Below are 17,488 nucleotides of genomic sequence, written 5' to 3'. Positions count from 1 at the left end.
ATACTGTTCACATACTGTAAAATGTATTGGTGAATTCATTAGATTGTTAATATCATACAGTGTTACATGGATTCTCAGAGAAGCTCCAACAATTGTTCTGCTTCTCCTGGAGGACGTTTCAGTTTGGCCACTGGATGGCGATCGCGCTATAACATTACACCTTATTCAAGAAGAAGAAAATATGAGCACAATACTACATTTTAGACCACAAATGTTTACTTTAAAAATGTTTCCTTAAAAGAGTTTTAAAAAATCATACCTGTAAGTTTATAAAGCAATGTATGCTTTGGTAGGTCGACCGTTAGCATTAGCCGTCCTATGGGAAACCCCATTATACGTTAACGTCAAGCTAACAGACTTTAGTTTTATGCGTTATATAGATCTGTACTTTTATTAATCAATTATTGATAAATGAAGTTTGGATCAATGAATCGATTTTGTCCCTATAATATATGATCATATAAGGTTAGTTTACTCTGAAAGGCTAAGAGTTGCATGATGTGTAGGCTCTTTAAGGGGCCTATCTCATGACATCTTTTTGGATGAGGAAGGAGAGGGGGGTCACACAGTTCAGGTCTCATGTACAGTTGAATGGGGCAGAGCTGCCATACGAGGTGCTAACCAGGCCACTGAGAGAGTAGTGGGGTTCAGTGTCTTCCATGAGGATACTTTAGTAGAAGGGCAGAGTGGGGCTACAAATTAGATTTAAAAAAGAGGCTTTGATTGATAAATTTTGATATTTTTTTACACATCTGTACACATATTTTGTGGGGAGAGGTTTGTATTTCTGAAATTCTTTTATTAAATGGGTCGATAGAGAAACAACAATCAGTTGAGAAAACTGAAAACACGGCAAAGCTGCTGATAAAAGTCCTCACAGCTTCGTCCTTTTGTAGACAGATTGTGGGCTGGAGTCAAGAAAGAAAAAGTTTAAAAGCATAAAAGCATCAGACCAGCTGACCAAAATACTAAACCTGTTTAGTGTTCTTAAAAGTTAAAGTCTGGTCCTTTTTTTGGACTTTTAGTGCAACAAGAGATCTATGGGATTAAATCAGAGTCAATTTAGAGTGAATTAAGTCAGATTGTAAATTTGAAAACATTAAATTTGAAAGTACTGAACTTAAAAAATAGTGAAAATTTGGAGGGAAAATGTAAAATTGAAACTTAAATTAAAAAAAAGTTACAGTATAGTAGTGATAAAGTTTGGTTCATTACGCGGCCCCAACAACAGACACTGTTTTGAAAACTGAAAATGCAAAACAGCGGCTGTTACAAGTAATAACCTTGTTTCTTATTTGGTAACAGTTTTAGGTTCATGGTTATTTTTATTCAAGTTTCAAACCTATAATTTTTCAATATTGATATCAAGTTTAAATTTTTTTTTTTTTCAAATTTACAGTTTTAGTTTTCCAAATTTCAACATTTCTTTCAAGTTAAAAACTTCAATTTTTCAATCTGTTTTTTTTTTCTTCACTTTAAGCTGATTCTAATTTGACCCCATAGACTTCTGCTTTAAAGGGCCAGTTCACAGATGTCATCTCAGGTTCTGGTGGACCCGAACGTCTTTGTGATCAGGTAGTCATCATCAGGACAGGAGCCCTCATCAGTTCTTCACAGACCCCCTGGTTCGGGAGGCTCTCCTGGTCTCCAGCTGCTGCTGCTTCTCCCTGCGGCGGTTGATGGCTTTGGTGCTGGCTCGCAGCTTCCGCAGCCTCAGGGCTCGCACTCGCAGCTGCTGGTCCTGGGGGATCCTACCCCCTTTGGCTTGGATCTCTTTCAGCCTCTGGGCAGGAATTTTGGTGAGGGTGAAGTCACAGACTGTGGGATGAGGCTCCATGCCAACGCGGCAGCGGCGCATGGATGGGAAGTAATCTTTGGCCCAAACCACCACCTTGTACTCGCCAGGGTTCAGCAGGCGCCAGAAGTCCCCATCAGCAGCTGAAAGAGGAAACATCTTTGTTGAAAGCAATCTTCTAAATGATGAAAGAGGGCAGGTACCATACAGTTGTACTCATAACTCTAGAATAAATGATCAATTTTAGGCTGTTTTTCAGACTATGAATGATAGCACAAAAATTTTTCTTTACTCATAATTAGTGGTTGAATTAGTTTCGACATGACAATATGTTCCCAGTACTGTTTTAATTATGAATATGAAGTTTTTAACCAAAATCCCACAACCTAAACGTCTTAAAAAAAACATTTTTCAATGAATATCTGAAGCCTCTGGTCCAAAATCTCCTCTAAGGGGGCGTGGCTTTTGGAGCTGAGTAGCTTCGCCCCTGATCCCCTCTGTCTGATTATGATAGCTCTGTGTCTCGCTAGTGTAAATCTTCACCGCTGCTACATAAAAACATCCATCAATCTGGGTAATGTCCAGCCGTATGGTTCTGATCCAGATGTCAGCTGGACGAGGAAGTGAAGATCTTCATGGACAGAACTTCCTCCAAAATCCTGATTCTTTCTCCTTCCAGTTCACCAAAGACTCTTTTAGCTAATTCTCCAATGTTTATTGACTGTGATCAATACATTCAATCATTGGTTTCTCAGAGTTCTTGATAAAATAATGAAAGCTAACATCAAAATGCTCTTTCATTGATTTACAATCCTTTCCAACTGCGGTCAAATGAGCCGCCGTTCACATTTCCGTGGTCACATCAAGAAGCTCCGTGGAGTCTGGTGGAGATTTTCCAGCGTTCTCAGTCCTGCTACCGTAAGTATTGGATGAAACTCACACCAAAAATCCAGTGATGCTGATTTGACCACAGAAATGTGAACGGCGGCTCATTTGACTGCAGTCAATGTGAAGATACCATCTTCTCTTCTCCAGAACCTGAACTAGACACTAGGAACAGATGAGGGTTTAGTGCATGTGCAGCAGAGCTGTTGATGGAAAGAAGATCATTCATTCAAACAGAGTCTGTCCAAGACAGTTTGATTGATTTAAAAGGAGAAATACTTGGAAATGAAAAAACAAAATGATTTCTTACTACATTTGACCCTTTCATAAAAAAATGCCACAAATACATCTTAAAAACTTGAAAAAACAGGATTTTCATCAGAGGGGGACTTTAAACCATTGTGAAACAGGTGTTAACTCTTTTAAATCATAATGACAACAAAAACATCCCAGTTCTTAATACCTTTTATTCCCTCCTTTTGCATCAATACCAGCTTCAAGTCTCTTCTGGTCGTTGTAGATGAGGTTCTTTATTTTCTTTGGTTTTAAAGCAGACCATTCTTCTTGTCAGAAAACCTCAAATGCCTTTAAATTCTTCGGCTGTCTTGCTTGAACTTCCCATTTGAGATCTCCCCAGAATGACTCTTTAATACTGAGGTCAGGAGACTGAGACGGACACTCCAGAACCTTATTCTGTTGGAACCAATGACAGGTGGACTCTGCCTTGTGTTTTGGACGTTATCATGCTGAATTGTCCCATGTACCACCTCCAAGCTGAAGAGTGAAGGTTTTCCTCCAGTATCTTGTTTCCTGTACATTTGTAGCCATTACATCTCCAAACCATCATTGATCCGCGTCCATGTTTCACTGTAGGAATGGTGTTATTTTCATCATAGGCCTTGTTGGCTCCTCTTCAAATGTAGCCTTTCTGGTTGAGGCCAAAAAGTTCAGCCTTGGTCACATCATTCCGAATGACTTTGGTCTAGAAGTTTGGAGGTTTGTCTCTGAGCTTTTTGGCGTATTGTTAGCAAGCTATTTTGTGTTTTTTTGTCCAAAACATGTTTTCTTCTGGCAGCTCGACTATACAGCCCATTTTTCTTCAGGTGCCTCCTTATTATACATCTTGAAACATCCACACCACATTTCTGTCAGAGCCTGGATCACAGCGGAAGTTATTTGTGGGTTTTTCTTTGCACCAATAACAATTTATCTGAGAGTTGTGGCAGAAATATTAGTGACCATGATTTGGTTTCAACAGAACCCACACTTTGCACTTCTTGATCAAAGTCTGAACATTGCTGATTGGCATTCTCAGTTCCTTGGATGTCTTATTTTATGACTTTCCTATTTTTTTAAAGTTCAGTTACTTTTCCCATAGATCTTTTGACAGGTCTTTAGCTTTCCCCATGTGTAGAAAGCCAAAAGTAATTTAAACAACCGAGGTCTGGAGAAGGGAATCTCTCTCATAAAGCACGTCCAACCTTGAGGCAGATGAGCTACAGCAGCAGAAGATCGCACAGCTGTCAGCTAAGAACAGGAAACTGAGGCTACGATTCACAAGGGATCACCAAAACTGAACAACAGAAGATCGGAAGACCTTGTCTGGTCTGATGGGTCCGCATTTCTGCTGCAACATTTGGATGGTAAGGTCATGAAAGTATGGATCCATCCTGCCTTGTATCAACGATTCAGGCTGGTGGCAGTGGTGTCATGGTGTGGCAAATACTTTCTTGAAACACTTTGGACTCCTCAGTACCAATTGATAATGGTTACAACACCACAGCCTACCTAAGTATTATTGCTGACCATCAACATCCCTTTATGACCACAGTGTACCATATTCTGATGCTACTTCCAGCAGGATAAGGCTCCATGCCATAAAGCTTGAATCCTCTCAGACTGGTTTCTTGAGTTCACTATACTCTGATGACCTCCGCAGAGACCAGATATCAAAAGATGACCTTTGGAATGTGGAGGAATGGGAAATTGGCATCATGGTTGTGCTACTGACAGATTTGCAATATGAACCAAACTCTGTGAGGAATGTTTCCAGTACCTTGTTATGCCACCAAAGATTAAGGCAGTTCTGAAGGCAAAAGGAAGTTCTGACCCAGTACTAGCAAGGTCTTCTGAAAAAAGTTTCAGGTGAGTGTATATACAATAATGGAGCGGAGAGCAGCAGAGTGTCTCACCTGAGCGAACGTCGTGGTCGTGCCCCTGCACTTTGATGATGGCGTCTGCGATTCCCTGTTTGCTGACTTTGTCCCTGACCACGCCTTTGATCCCTCTGTGAACCTAAGGCAGCAGGACAAGCTGAGCTGAAGCCTTCAGTGGACACACACTCTCATTCACACCTTCTCACCTGCTCCATGTAAACCAGCAGGGACTCTTTGTTGTTCTCCCACTCTGTGGGGAGCTCACTGGCGTGGGGGAACTTGTCACAGGACAGCTCCACCGTCACCTCCAGACAGTTGGTGTGCAGGTAGCTGAAGTCATTCATGCCTGGAGACAAGAGCCAGAACTTCCACCATCATTTCATCAGAACGTTAAACAGGTCTTCGAATGACTCACTGCCAGGAACGGTGTGCCAGGCCCCCCCATTGATGATGTTGTTGTGGGTCTGGAAGTCCTCGTAGTGACAGACGCGGCGGTCGGGGTTGGACAGCACCAGGTGGGTGGAAGCGTAGACGGAGGCCAGCCAGCGGAAGAAGGTGTCATCTGCAGTGGGGGTGTTCTCCTGGGGGGCCCAATCGCGGGTGCAGTCAAACGGGTAGGTGACAACCAGTTCCCCCCCGTGGAGGTTTGCGCTGAGGACAAAAGGGATTTCCTGCATCCAGTTGATGACGGCGCGGGTCTCTGGAGCCACCTGGACTCAGAGGTTGCATCATAATGTATCTTAAGGAGGACTAACGAGATTGTTTCTGAGACTTGTCTTTTCTTTTTTTGGAGTCTGGGTCAGAATCCAGATTGCACCAGTGAATGGAGGCAGAGCCTTACCGTAGCGTCCTCCTGGGTGTAGTACTCAGGAATGGGGATGTAGTGGTTGGGCACTTTGGAGGCGTCTGCAGCCTTCTCTTGAGCGTCCCACATGATGTTGTTCAGGTCTGGAAAGTTGTGGTTTAGGTCGATTCCCTCAAAGTTGTAGCGTCCGTCTGCCCAGCCAGCCAGCTCTGAACCCTGCAGCGGGTCAGGGAGCGGATGGGGGACGGGTCAGAACCAGGACAAACTTTGTAAAAACAAAGAAAACAGCACCAAAAAAATCTAATTTGTGGTCAGAATATTTTTTATACTTGAACCCTTTAACACCTGAGGCTTCGCAGTTGACGCTTAAACACAAAATCTTTAACGTGCTGTAACCTTTCCATAGTTAACACAATCAAGTCCATCAGACTCTGAAGGAGAAAAGCGGGGTCCGTCCGTCCATCCGTCCATTTATCTACCCATCCATCCATCTAACCATCGATCCATCCATCCATCCATCCATCCATCCATCCAACCGTCCATCCATCCGTCCATCATCCATCCATCCAACCGTCCATCCATCCGTCCATCATCCATCCATCCAACCGTCTATCCGTCCGTCCATCATCCATCCATCCGTTCGTCCTTCCATCCATTCATCTGTTTGCCCATCCATCCATCCAACTGTCCATCTGTCTGTCCATCATCCGTCCATCCATCTGTCCATCCATCCGTTCCTCCATCCATCAATCCGTCCATCCATCCATCCATCCATCCATCCATCCATCCATCCATCTGTCCGTCCGTCCATCCATCCATTCATCCATCCATCCATCCATCCGTTCATCCTTCCATCCATCCATCTGTTCGCCCATTCATCCATCCATCTATCCATCCATCTAACTGTCCATCCGTCTGTCCATCATCCGTCCATCCATCCGTTCCTCGATCCATCAATCCGTCCATCCATCCATCCGTCCAACCATCTATCCGTCCAACCATCTATCCATCCATCCATCTTTCTATCCATTCATCTGTCCGTCCATCCGTCCATCCATCCAACCAACCGTCCTTCCATCCATCCATCCACTTATCAATCCGTCCATCCATCCGTCCAACCAGCTATCCGTCCAACTGTTCGTCCATCCATCCATCTTTCCATCCACCCATCTTTCCATCCATCCATCCATCCGTCCATCCATCTCTCCATCCATCCATCCATCCATCCATCCGTCCATCCACTCGCCCATCCGCTAGCCATTTTTCTGCAGGAATTATGTTGATCGTGTTAATGGTTGAAAAGTTTCAGTAAATCAAAGAACATAAACACTGGAGTTCCGGTGTTAAAGGTTTCATTAAGACATATGATGAAGAGGAAAGCTTTACTGTGAAACCAAAAAATATGAACATTTACTTGTTTTGTTGTCAGACGATCTGCTATTACATTCTGTTTGACTAAAATTTTCCTTTTCTTGCTTCTCCTCTAGAAAGTGTTTTTCTCTTTCTGACCACAACCAGACAGATCGTTTTGGTAGGAGCTAGTTTTGCTCCTGCACCTTTTCATAAGCGGCTTCATATCCGTCTGGGTTCATGGAGGGAAAGAGGTGAATCCGAGTCTCCGTGACCAGGCGCACCACACGCTGGTTCCCCTTCAGGAACTCTTTGCACAGAAACTGCATCAGGTTCAGAAGAAGTTCCCGCCCCAGGGCCTCGTTCCCGTGCATGCCAGCCACGTATCGAAACTCAGGTTCACCTAAAGAAAACACAGTCAACTCAGAGGTTAAAAATCCAGAAGTGTTCATACTCTGATAAGACATTCCTGAGTGTGCAACGGTCAAAGATCTGCACCAGACCAGCTGCTGGGAGAAGAACTTTACTCATAAATTCAGGAATCACTCCTGAATTCTGAAAGAAGAGAAGCTGTTCAGGAAAAGCCTGAGAATATGTTCTCCATGCAGGACAGTTTAGGCTAATATTTCAGTTTAGATCTCATATCTCTTGATTTTCCTGCAGCTGCGTCCTCGTTACTCTTTAGAGGATCTGCTCGCTTTGAAGCAAAAGCCAGAATTTGAGACAAAACTTTGTTTGCAGTGGAGAGGCCCTCTGGGGGTTGAAGCCCCCCTCCCTTAAAAAAAAGGCTGTGCAAACATTAAGGAGCTCTAAAGCGGGCCTCTGGATCAGGAAACCACAGACGTGCTTGAACTCTGCTTCAGAGAGTTTGAGTACAGGCGCCTATTCTGGAACAATCTTCAACCATAAACTGTCCACTCAAGTATTGCTGAACAAGCATCCAAAAATACATCACTACAGTCTTTTCCTGTTCACTTTCTTGTAGGGATGTAAAAGATATTTAATACGTATTGAAAATTGATCGAGCGACTGCAGCATCATTGGAAAACCACGGATATGAACAAGATTATGTTGGTTAAAAGGTATAAAATCAATCCAGACCTGAATAATCAATTTCTGACAGTTTTTTCTGCTTTTCTTCTACTGTTTTTGTCTTTTATGTTCATGCGATGCAAACAAAAAAGACGTCCAATCATTAGCTTGCTTCTTCCAAGTCAATACCTGAATACATTTCGCTGTCACATGTCATTATTATTTATAGCATTAATTGCCACATGAACAAGAAATATATAGATTTTTGAGTAATTCGTGAAAGAATAGGACTGTATAATTTCACCAAAAAGTGAGATGAATCCTTTATGTATCAATTCGTTGACCATGTATTGAGATGAGTATCGAATCGTGTGAGAGAGAAAGATACCCAGCCCTACTTTCTAGAATAGATGAAGCATTCAAAGGCTTTAAAATGAACAAGGGAAATTCTAAACTTAAAACTGGTACAATCAGATTTCTATAAAGAACACAACAAGTGTTTGTAAATTGAAATAAATTTTTTTTACATAAAGAAAAACCCAAATGAGGCATTTTAACAAAGGATTTGTGTGATTATAATGATCTGCGTTATTAATAATGGAACACGTTGCTCATTTTTGCAACAGATGCTGATCTCCACAATTTATGACAATGAGACCAAAAAGCAACAATAAGTAAACTATTAATAAACAAAATAATCTTTCAACCAACAAATCAAATTCTACTATAAGTAAACTGATAATCTTTTTAATCAATTCATTGAGACATGTGCGTGTCCTGTATGCATTAATGCAAAAATAACTTTGTGTCATCTACATATTTGAAAAATATTTGTAACTTTACAAATATGATTTATACAAATTACTGATCCCTGTTGAATGCAGCAGATAACCTCCTTATGTTCATTTATTTTCACACATTGTTTTCCATTTATACATTTCTAACCACAAATAAAAAAGATTCACTCATTTCTTCCGTCCATTCGTCTATCCATCCATCCATCTTTCCGTCCGTCCATCCATCCATCCGTCCATCCATCCATCCATCCATCCATCCATCCATCCATCCATCCCTCCATCCATTCATTCATCCATCCGTCCATCCATCCATCTATCCATCTTCTTTCGCTCATCTGGATCGGGTTGCAACAGCAGCACTCTAAGCAAAGATGTCCAGACTTCCCTCTCCCCGTGACTTCCTCCACCTCAGCCCAAGACGTTCCCAGACTTACTGTGTGACATAGTCTCTCCAGCGTGTCCTGGGTCTTTCCCCGGGGCTTCCGTCCAGTGGGACATGCCCAGAACACATCCCCAGGTTGGTGTCCAGGAGGCATTTACCCAAACAACCTCAACTGGCTCCTCTCAATGTGGGGGAGAAGCAGTTCTACTCTGAGCTCTCTTCAGGGCACCGAGCTTCTCACCCTATCTCTAAGGAAGCGCCCAGCAACACACCGAATGACTCTCACTTAAGCCGTTTCTAGTCGGGATCTCGTTCTTTCAGTCACGACCCAGAGCTCACGACCATACATGACTGTCGGAGTGAAAATCCTCTGGTAAATTGAGAGCTTTACGTTCTGACTGGAGTGATGTGTGGAGTTGAAAGCTTTTAGTAGATCTAAAAGGCTTTGTTGCAACCTCAGCCATTACTGCTGCTGCATGATCAAGCATCACCTTCATCCAATTGTTTGATGAATCAGAGGAATCAGAGTCAACAGGAAAACATCATGTTCTCTCACCGAGCTCGTGTTTTCCGGGGTTGTCTGAAAACTCCATGACGTAGAGTTTAAGGCCCATGTAGCTCCTCCCGATGGTGTAGATGCGGGTGATGTTTGGACACTCCTCCCTCACAGACTTCATGAGCTACAGGATCACACACACAGACTACAGAAGCTCCAAAAGAAAGTCATGTTTGCACCAGTCTGCAGCTTCTTCAGGGTGTGAGGACGAGTTGACCTGGACTGACCTTTCTCATTTCCATGTAGCTGTGGTGTCTGAAGTCCAGATCATCCTTTGATAGCGGGTCATGCTCGAATCTGTCTGCCGGGTCTGCAAGATCAAGCAGGGACTTTCAGAACCACCACACACAGAAGTACCTGCAGACGAGCTTCAAAACCTCCTACCCTGAACCCGACAGCCGAGCACCTCTGCCCTCAAGCAAATGGTCCCGTTGGAGAACCAGCTCTGAGGATTGATGCGGATGTACCGGGCCACAGTGGGAACTGGAAGAAGTCCAAGAACCGAAGTCTCTGGATCCCGGTTCCCCTGGAATATCTGCACACATTCATGGTTTTCACCTTTTCTTTCATAAGATTCTCAAAAGACTGAAGAACAGGAACAAAAGCGTGACGCACAAGCACAGGAGATGTTTCTGTAAAACCTGTAGAAACAAAAGTATAGAAGAACTGCTTTTATCTTGTTCTTGTAGCATTTTTCTCACAATGGAGGACATATATGATAGAATTTAAGATTAAAATTACATTTCTGAGTATTTCTTCATTCAAATCAATGTGAATCAGGAGCAGATGAAAAAATGCAGAATGAAAAAGAGCTCATTAGTGGCATAAAAGTATCAAATATTTGCACATACGTTTTTATTTTAACCCTAAAATAATTAATTTGCTTATATTTTTTCAAATATTTGTAGAATATTGTGTTGTATTTAGTGTTGTAAATTGTGTCATATTGTACCTATTTCTTCACTCATTTGTACCGGGACCTGAGTTCCAATCTCGTGTCGGTGACATTCATTGGTCCACTGGTTTGATAATATAAATCCTTGAATCTGTGAGGGGCTGTAAGCTAGCAGGAGTGAGTGTAAACAGAGAGCTCTCAGTAACGATAAGGAGAAGAGAGGGAGGGGTTTCTTGCCCACAACTCAGAGGTGAATTTCTGATGAACTCCTGCCGCTCTGCAGAAACTATGTCCTTGAAAATAAGTGTTTTTTTTAAATTGCCAAAAACAGCACAATTGTAATTATAAGACACTACAAATTGATTTCCCTGACGTGTGACGGACAGGTGAAGGATCAGAACCAGAACCTGGAGCAGTTCTCACCATCTCCGTGGTCCCGTTCATGCAGGTCTGCCAGCGCTCAGAGTCGTTGCTCAGTTGGACTTTATATGTTTCCACCCAGTCCCAGCTGCAGCAGAGCATGAACATGGGGGTCAGACAGACTCCTGCTCATTCCTGGGGGGCGCCTATGTCACAATACCTGACCTCCAGATGGAGTTTCGACCCTGCAGGATGACCCCAGTGAACAGGGTGGGATGGACTGCGTCCACCTCCAGCCACTGCTGCCGGTCCTTGAACTCAGCACACCAGGCTCCGTCGTACAGATCTCCATCCTCAATGCCAGACTGACGACAAACACAAAGACAATCTGCATGCAGCTTCACCGAAATGTAACAAAAACACACAAAAAAAACCCAAGCAGCATGGTCTTTGGAAAAAACAACCAGTGGTGAAAAATCATCAGTTATGTAACCAGATCCTAATAAATGTGCCAAGGAAGTCTTATTGTCCAATACAGATGTGTCTGCTTCTCATCATCTCTCCAGCAGCATAAATTTATGTTTCAAATGATTTTTCTGATGTTTCTTGTTGGTTGTGTTCTGATCTTTTTAATCAGGATGTTGTGTCTGGATTTACCCTGTGATTGTCTCCGCAGACCTCCTCTCTCCTCCAGAACGGGGAGCAAAAGAAACAACCGTTTTCTTTAGATTGAATCTGTTCAAAGTCGTTTATATATATATATATATATATATATATATATATATATATATATCTGATGATGGATGACATTAATAAGGAAAATTAAGCTTAAAGTGTTTTTTTCTAAGTATTTCTTCATTCAAATCATTGTGAATCAGGAGCAGATGAAAAAAATGCTTTTTGAAAAAGATCGCATTTGAGATGTAAAAAATATGCTGCTCTGCTCCATTCTGATGCCTTCACTTGCAGACAAATAGATCCTTGAACGTCTTTGTTTTCTTCGTCTGAGCTGGAATCTGGATCTAAACTGTACGGCTGGATAGCTCTGATATTACTAGTCTTTGTTGCTGCACCACTAATGTTAGGTTGGGGTTGAGAGGGGCTGTAAGCCAGCAGGAGAGAGTGTAACAAAAGGGATGATGGGAAATCAGCACAGGCTTACTCTGGGCCAACAGATCCACCCACAACTGAGAGGCTAATTTCTAATGAACTGATGCTGCGTTGCAGAAACCATGTTTTAGAAAATTACAGTTTTTTTTATATTTTGGCTAAAAACCACATAATCATAACTAAAACCATGAAAATCGATCAAAAGATGATTGGAGTGGGACTTTAAGAGGTTATCTTTCATACTTGCTGCCTTTTCTCGGCACCAACTTCCTTTTAATTAAGTATTTGTCCAAATCTCTTTAAAAAACTAAACAGGATTTATAATTTAGAGATTAAATGTTGAGCAGCCATTTTTCCTGAGCTGGTGAAAAGAATAACCAATTTAAGTTTCAACATGTTTAACTTCAAATAATCTACACAGTGAAGGGTTGACTGACCTGGATGTTGAGCCTCCCTCTATGTGGACCCAGACCGGAGCGCTGAGAGGAGGAAGCTCGGATCTGGCTGTCATCAACCCGCAGGGACTCCAAACCGAGAGGAGGGCAGTCTGTGAGGAAGAGGAGGTGACAGATGGGAGTGAAGAGGTCACCGTGACCTGAAACATCTGAAGAGTTGAGTGGGGTAACGTGGTGCTGTATCTGTGGAACAATCCTGAACATGGTGGGTCTGTCCTTCTATCTATCTGCTGAAGTGTCCTAAGGCAAGACCCTGAACCCCACATTGGTCCTGGTGATTGCTCCAGTGTGGAAAAGATGGAAAGGCGCTATATAAGCCATTTACTTTTTAAGTTAGGATCAAAGTAAGAACCAAAGTCAGGAAAAAGATCATAATCGAGTTTAAGGTCAAAGACAGGATTCTAATCAAAACTAGAATAAAACACAGGATCAAAGTCTGACTCAATTCAGGATCAAATTCACAATCAAACACGTTATCAAAAGCAGAACAAAACTTTGATAATCCTCTGGATCAATCACGGGAGCAAATTCTAGATCAAAGTCAGATTTGAACTCAAAAACAAATTTAGGATCCAACAAATTTCAAAGTCACAATCAAATACAGGATCAAAGTCAAAGCAAAAAGGACTCAAGTCAGAAATAACAAAAATTGGATCAAACGCAAGATCAAAGACCTCTTAAAGCGTAGGATCAAACACAGGATCAGAGAAAGGACACAACTCAGGATCAAATTAGAAATTTGTCAGGAGTAAACTCAAGATCAAACTAAAGTGAAATCATTATAAAGCCCAGGGTCAAACTTGAGATCAGAATCTAATTCAGATCTAATTTAGAATCAGACAGACTATCTATTTCAAATTCATGATCAAACATAAGATCGAGGCTAGAATCAAGCTCTAATTCAAAGTCTGCATCAAGTCAGGATCACACACAACAGATCAAATTTAGAATGAAACTCCGGATCAAAGTCAGAATTAAATTCAGATACAAGTTCATGGTTTAATTTAGATTAAAATCATCTTAAAACTTAGGATCAAACACAGTAGTAAACACAGGACCACAGAAGGATCAAAGTAAGAAGTAAAGTCAGGAGTAAACTCTGTTATAAACTAGATCAAACTTAGCTTCAAACTCATTATCAAACATAGGATCAAACTTGAGATCAAAGTCAGAATCTAATTCAGGATCCAATTTAGAATCAAAGACAGAAAGAAGCTGAATCAAAGTCATGATCTAGGTCAGACTAAAGTCTGCATCAAGTCAGGATCAAATACACCAGATCCAATTCAGATTTAAACTCAGGATCAAAGTCAGAATAAAACACAGGATCAAAGTGAGGATAAAATCTAAGTCAGGATTAAGTCAAAGATGACAAACACTAGATTAAGTAGAAGATCAAAGTCAGTTTCAAATTCAGTAACAAACATAGGATTAAGCAAACAATAAAATTCAGAATCAAAGTCAAATCAGGATTGAAGTCAATCTTAAATAAATGATCAACATCAGTTTCAGACTCAAGATCGAAATCAGGGTCAAACTTAGGATCAAATTTAGCTTCAGAATCAGGATCAATTGTAGGTTTAAACACTCAACCAACTCAGGCGAACTTGGAATCAGTGATTTGTCAAAACAAATAAGTGTCCTGTGGAGTTTGAAAAACATGCAATTGTACGACAAATGGAGCAATAAATACATTCTTTGAAATCATATCAATCTGATCTTCTGAAAATGAAACAGATTACTTTGATCTCTGACCAGACAGACAGGAGTGGAACAGTTAAACTGGTCTGTTTCGTTAGAACTAATATTTTCTTCTAAATCAGAACCAGATGTTTTATCAAACACACTTGAGCGGTAAGTCAGATGTCCAGTGTGTTCCTGGAAGCATCATAGTTGGAATTCCTTTAGTGAAGTCACAGCACAGTTCAGTTCAAGTCCCTCTGAAACGGCCGTCTTCAGTTCTGGTTAAAGACTAGTTCAAGTAGATCATTTTTTTCCCCAAACCTAGATGTTGTTCCTGCTTCTGCTCGGTCCGTCCTCCTGCTGCGGGACGGGCTCCAGCTGCGGCCTCAGCAGTCTTCGGGGTCGGTGAGGTGGTGAGGTTTGATGGGAGTCTCTGAGGGTCTGCGTCCCCGGGGGTGAGGGCTGTGAGGAGGAGGACCACGAGAGGAGGAGCAGTCAGCATGAGGGAGCACTTCTCCATCCTGATCCCAGGCTGCTAATGATCTCCTTCTGCCCCCACCCCACCGTGAAACAGAGCCTGGGAGAATACCAGAGAGGGGAGGTGTGGCGGGGTCTGGGAATATTATCTGTTTTGCTTTTTAGGCTCCGGTCGACTCAAAACAATGAGTTATTTCTAGGTAAAGAAAGAGATGATGGCGTGTTCTTATTATCATACAAAGTTGTCTAATGACGAATCTCTTTAAACATTTAAATGATCACAAACTGTCAAAAGTGCCGCTGAGAAAAGCTTAAAGCTGATGCTCCAAATTTTCTTTGCTCACATTTGAAAAATGATCCATCATCCATGTAACAACTGACCAGTTCAATCTGCTTTAGATTTTATATACAAATGACAAAAGTGTCTTTATTTTGTCTGGAATCAAATAAAATAAAAAAAAATCAAAGTTTTAAAGAAACTGTAATATTGAAAAAGAGGTGGAAAAAATGGCCTGGCTCCGCCCCAATCTGTCCTAGGACAGTACAGTCTATCGGGCAGCAGAACAAGAGCTCCCCCTACAGGTAAGGATTTGTAAACGAGGTTCAATGACAATTTCTACATATATGTTTTTTTAACTTCACATTTAGTATTCAGACCATTCACATGGCATACATAACAAAGAACAATAAACTGTCCATCTATTTAAAAAAATGCCAGGGGGTCACAAAAGTAAAAAGCAGCAAAAATAATTTGTTATTTTGCAAAGCTGAGACAGATGGTAAGTTTTCATAACATTCTGGGAATAGTTTTAAATAATGTCTGATTTGAGCAATTATTTTTGAAGACATTTAGAGCTTTATTGCTAAATTTATAAATACAAAATTCTTTTTTATAATTATTTATTTTCCAGATATGAAGTTAGAAGTTTCATTATTAGAACAAAATGCATCCACTTTCATTTTTTTGTCTTTTTTTTACAGAGAATCCGAACTCAGTACTTTAACAAAAGAGAGAGAAAATATAATAATGAGATAAAAAGAAAAAGATTAAAAAGTGGAGGGGTTAAGCATTGCACACTGTAGAAGTCTATTTATTAATTACTGTTAAGTTCAGCGCTGAAGAAAAAAAGATGTAGGCAAACTTATAAAAAAAAAAGTCTGGCCTTAAAGAATGCAATATTCTTTTAATAAAATGTGTAGGTTTATTAGAGGGGAATTATAAAGATTGCTTATTAACAATAATTAGTGAAGCCAACAGAATGTTCTTCAAAGTCAGGAAGAAATGGGGATTTATTTGAGTCATGATTTGAATTTGTTCCAAACTAGTTTTATGTTCTTTCAGGTCCAAAAATATGCATATTAATGTTTCCTTGTATTGTTTACTAAATTTACAGTTTTTATTGCGATCTTTCCTCAACTTTTGCATGTACTGATGGGTTGATTATAAACCTTTTTTGACCCAACAAATCTTTCCATGAAGGGAAGTCTAAAAAATTACTGCTGGAGATTTGGTTCGGAGCTCCTGATGGAACAATCTTCGGATTGGTTTATTTAAATTTTTTACTGTAAACAGTTGTGTTTGTCACTTGAAGCTGCTGCTGGTCAGAAACAGTTGCTCCTTTAATAAAATAGGTGAAACGAAGAGGAAAAGCATCAAAGATGACTTAAAAGTCCTCCACAGAGATGGGGATCTTATAGTGTGGGATGCATTTAGTATAAGTGTAAAGTTGACCCTGTTGGTTGAACAACTTGGTTGAACAATATTGAACAATATGGTTATATGATTAATTTCATATTATTGAACCACTGATGCAAATTTCTGTAACTTTACAACTAAATGCATAAAAACTGTGGTCCAGAGGCTCCTAAAAGGTCCTGAAGTTAAATTGTTAAAAAAAGGAAGCTGATTGGAGGGCGCCAAGTGAGCTCTTGCCTCCCCCCAAAAGAATTTAGCACCAGATATTTTTGGACATGACAGATCTACTTTGAGGTGTTCTTTGTTTTATTTTTTTTCTCTCAGTTTTTCTGTTCTTTTTTAACAAACATTTAAAGGACACTGCTTGGTGTGGTCATCTAAAATAATGCACATAGAGAAAAAAATGCAGCTGCAGTTCAGACTGATGTAATTAAAGGGAAAACATGCTGGAGGTTTACATTACCAGCCTGTGGTGAATCTGGATGTTCCTACACACAACGGGAGCAATTAAATATGAAGCCCTTTCACATAAATTCCCAAAGTTTGACCAGATTAAAAATACATATATCCATCCATTTATCAGAATTAGATATACTTAAATGGTAAATGATTTTCTACCTTTTTTGAAGGCCAAAGCGCTTTACAGTCACAGACCCATTTACCCACACACATAAACAATCACACTGACTGTGACTCTACTGCCAAACACTGGCGCCATCTTATAACCACTAGAAGCCTGGTGCTCATAGATGCATGAATGGAGCGAAATGCCACCACTTTGGAGGTGTTTTAATGAGGAATTAACATTATAATACACATGCATGATACATGCATCATGACACATGTTCCTGATGGTTTTCCAGAAACCCTGCCTCATCTGCTGCTATTGTTTACCTGGATCAGGTGTGTGTAGCGGCCTATGCTGTGTAAAAACTACTTTAGATATGCTTGGATTTATATGGAGCCTGCAGTTGTGCAGAAGGCTGAGTAATATTTAAACAGGTAAATATGGTTATTTTTTTAAAAAATAAACTATACGTGTGTGTGTGTGGGG

General features: G+C 40.9%; 1 protein-coding gene across 1 annotated transcript; it reads right to left on the bottom strand.

The window, feature by feature from the left end:
• Window positions 1-782: 782 nt before the first annotated feature.
• cpxm1a (carboxypeptidase X (M14 family), member 1a) lies at window positions 783-14,905 on the bottom strand. The gene is made up of 13 exons (XM_024272091.2): window positions 14,583-14,905; window positions 12,561-12,670; window positions 11,239-11,378; window positions 11,077-11,161; window positions 10,143-10,293; window positions 9,986-10,068; window positions 9,759-9,882; window positions 7,198-7,394; window positions 5,678-5,857; window positions 5,252-5,546; window positions 5,043-5,182; window positions 4,873-4,975; window positions 783-1,938 (listed from the first exon to the last, which is right to left on the bottom strand). The coding sequence occupies exons 1-13, from the start codon at window positions 14,779-14,781 to the stop codon at window positions 1,604-1,606; spliced, it is 2,142 nt and encodes a 713-aa protein (XP_024127859.1). The 5' UTR covers window positions 14,782-14,905; the 3' UTR covers window positions 783-1,603.
• Between the last annotated feature and the right edge of the window lie 2,583 nt (window positions 14,906-17,488).

This window comes from Oryzias melastigma, linkage group LG22, assembly GCF_002922805.2.
Source record: "Oryzias melastigma strain HK-1 linkage group LG22, ASM292280v2, whole genome shotgun sequence".
Lineage (NCBI taxonomy): Eukaryota > Metazoa > Chordata > Actinopteri > Beloniformes > Adrianichthyidae > Oryzias > Oryzias melastigma.
Note: the sequence above shows the minus strand (reverse complement) of the source record. Positions and strands in the feature narration are given on the sequence as shown.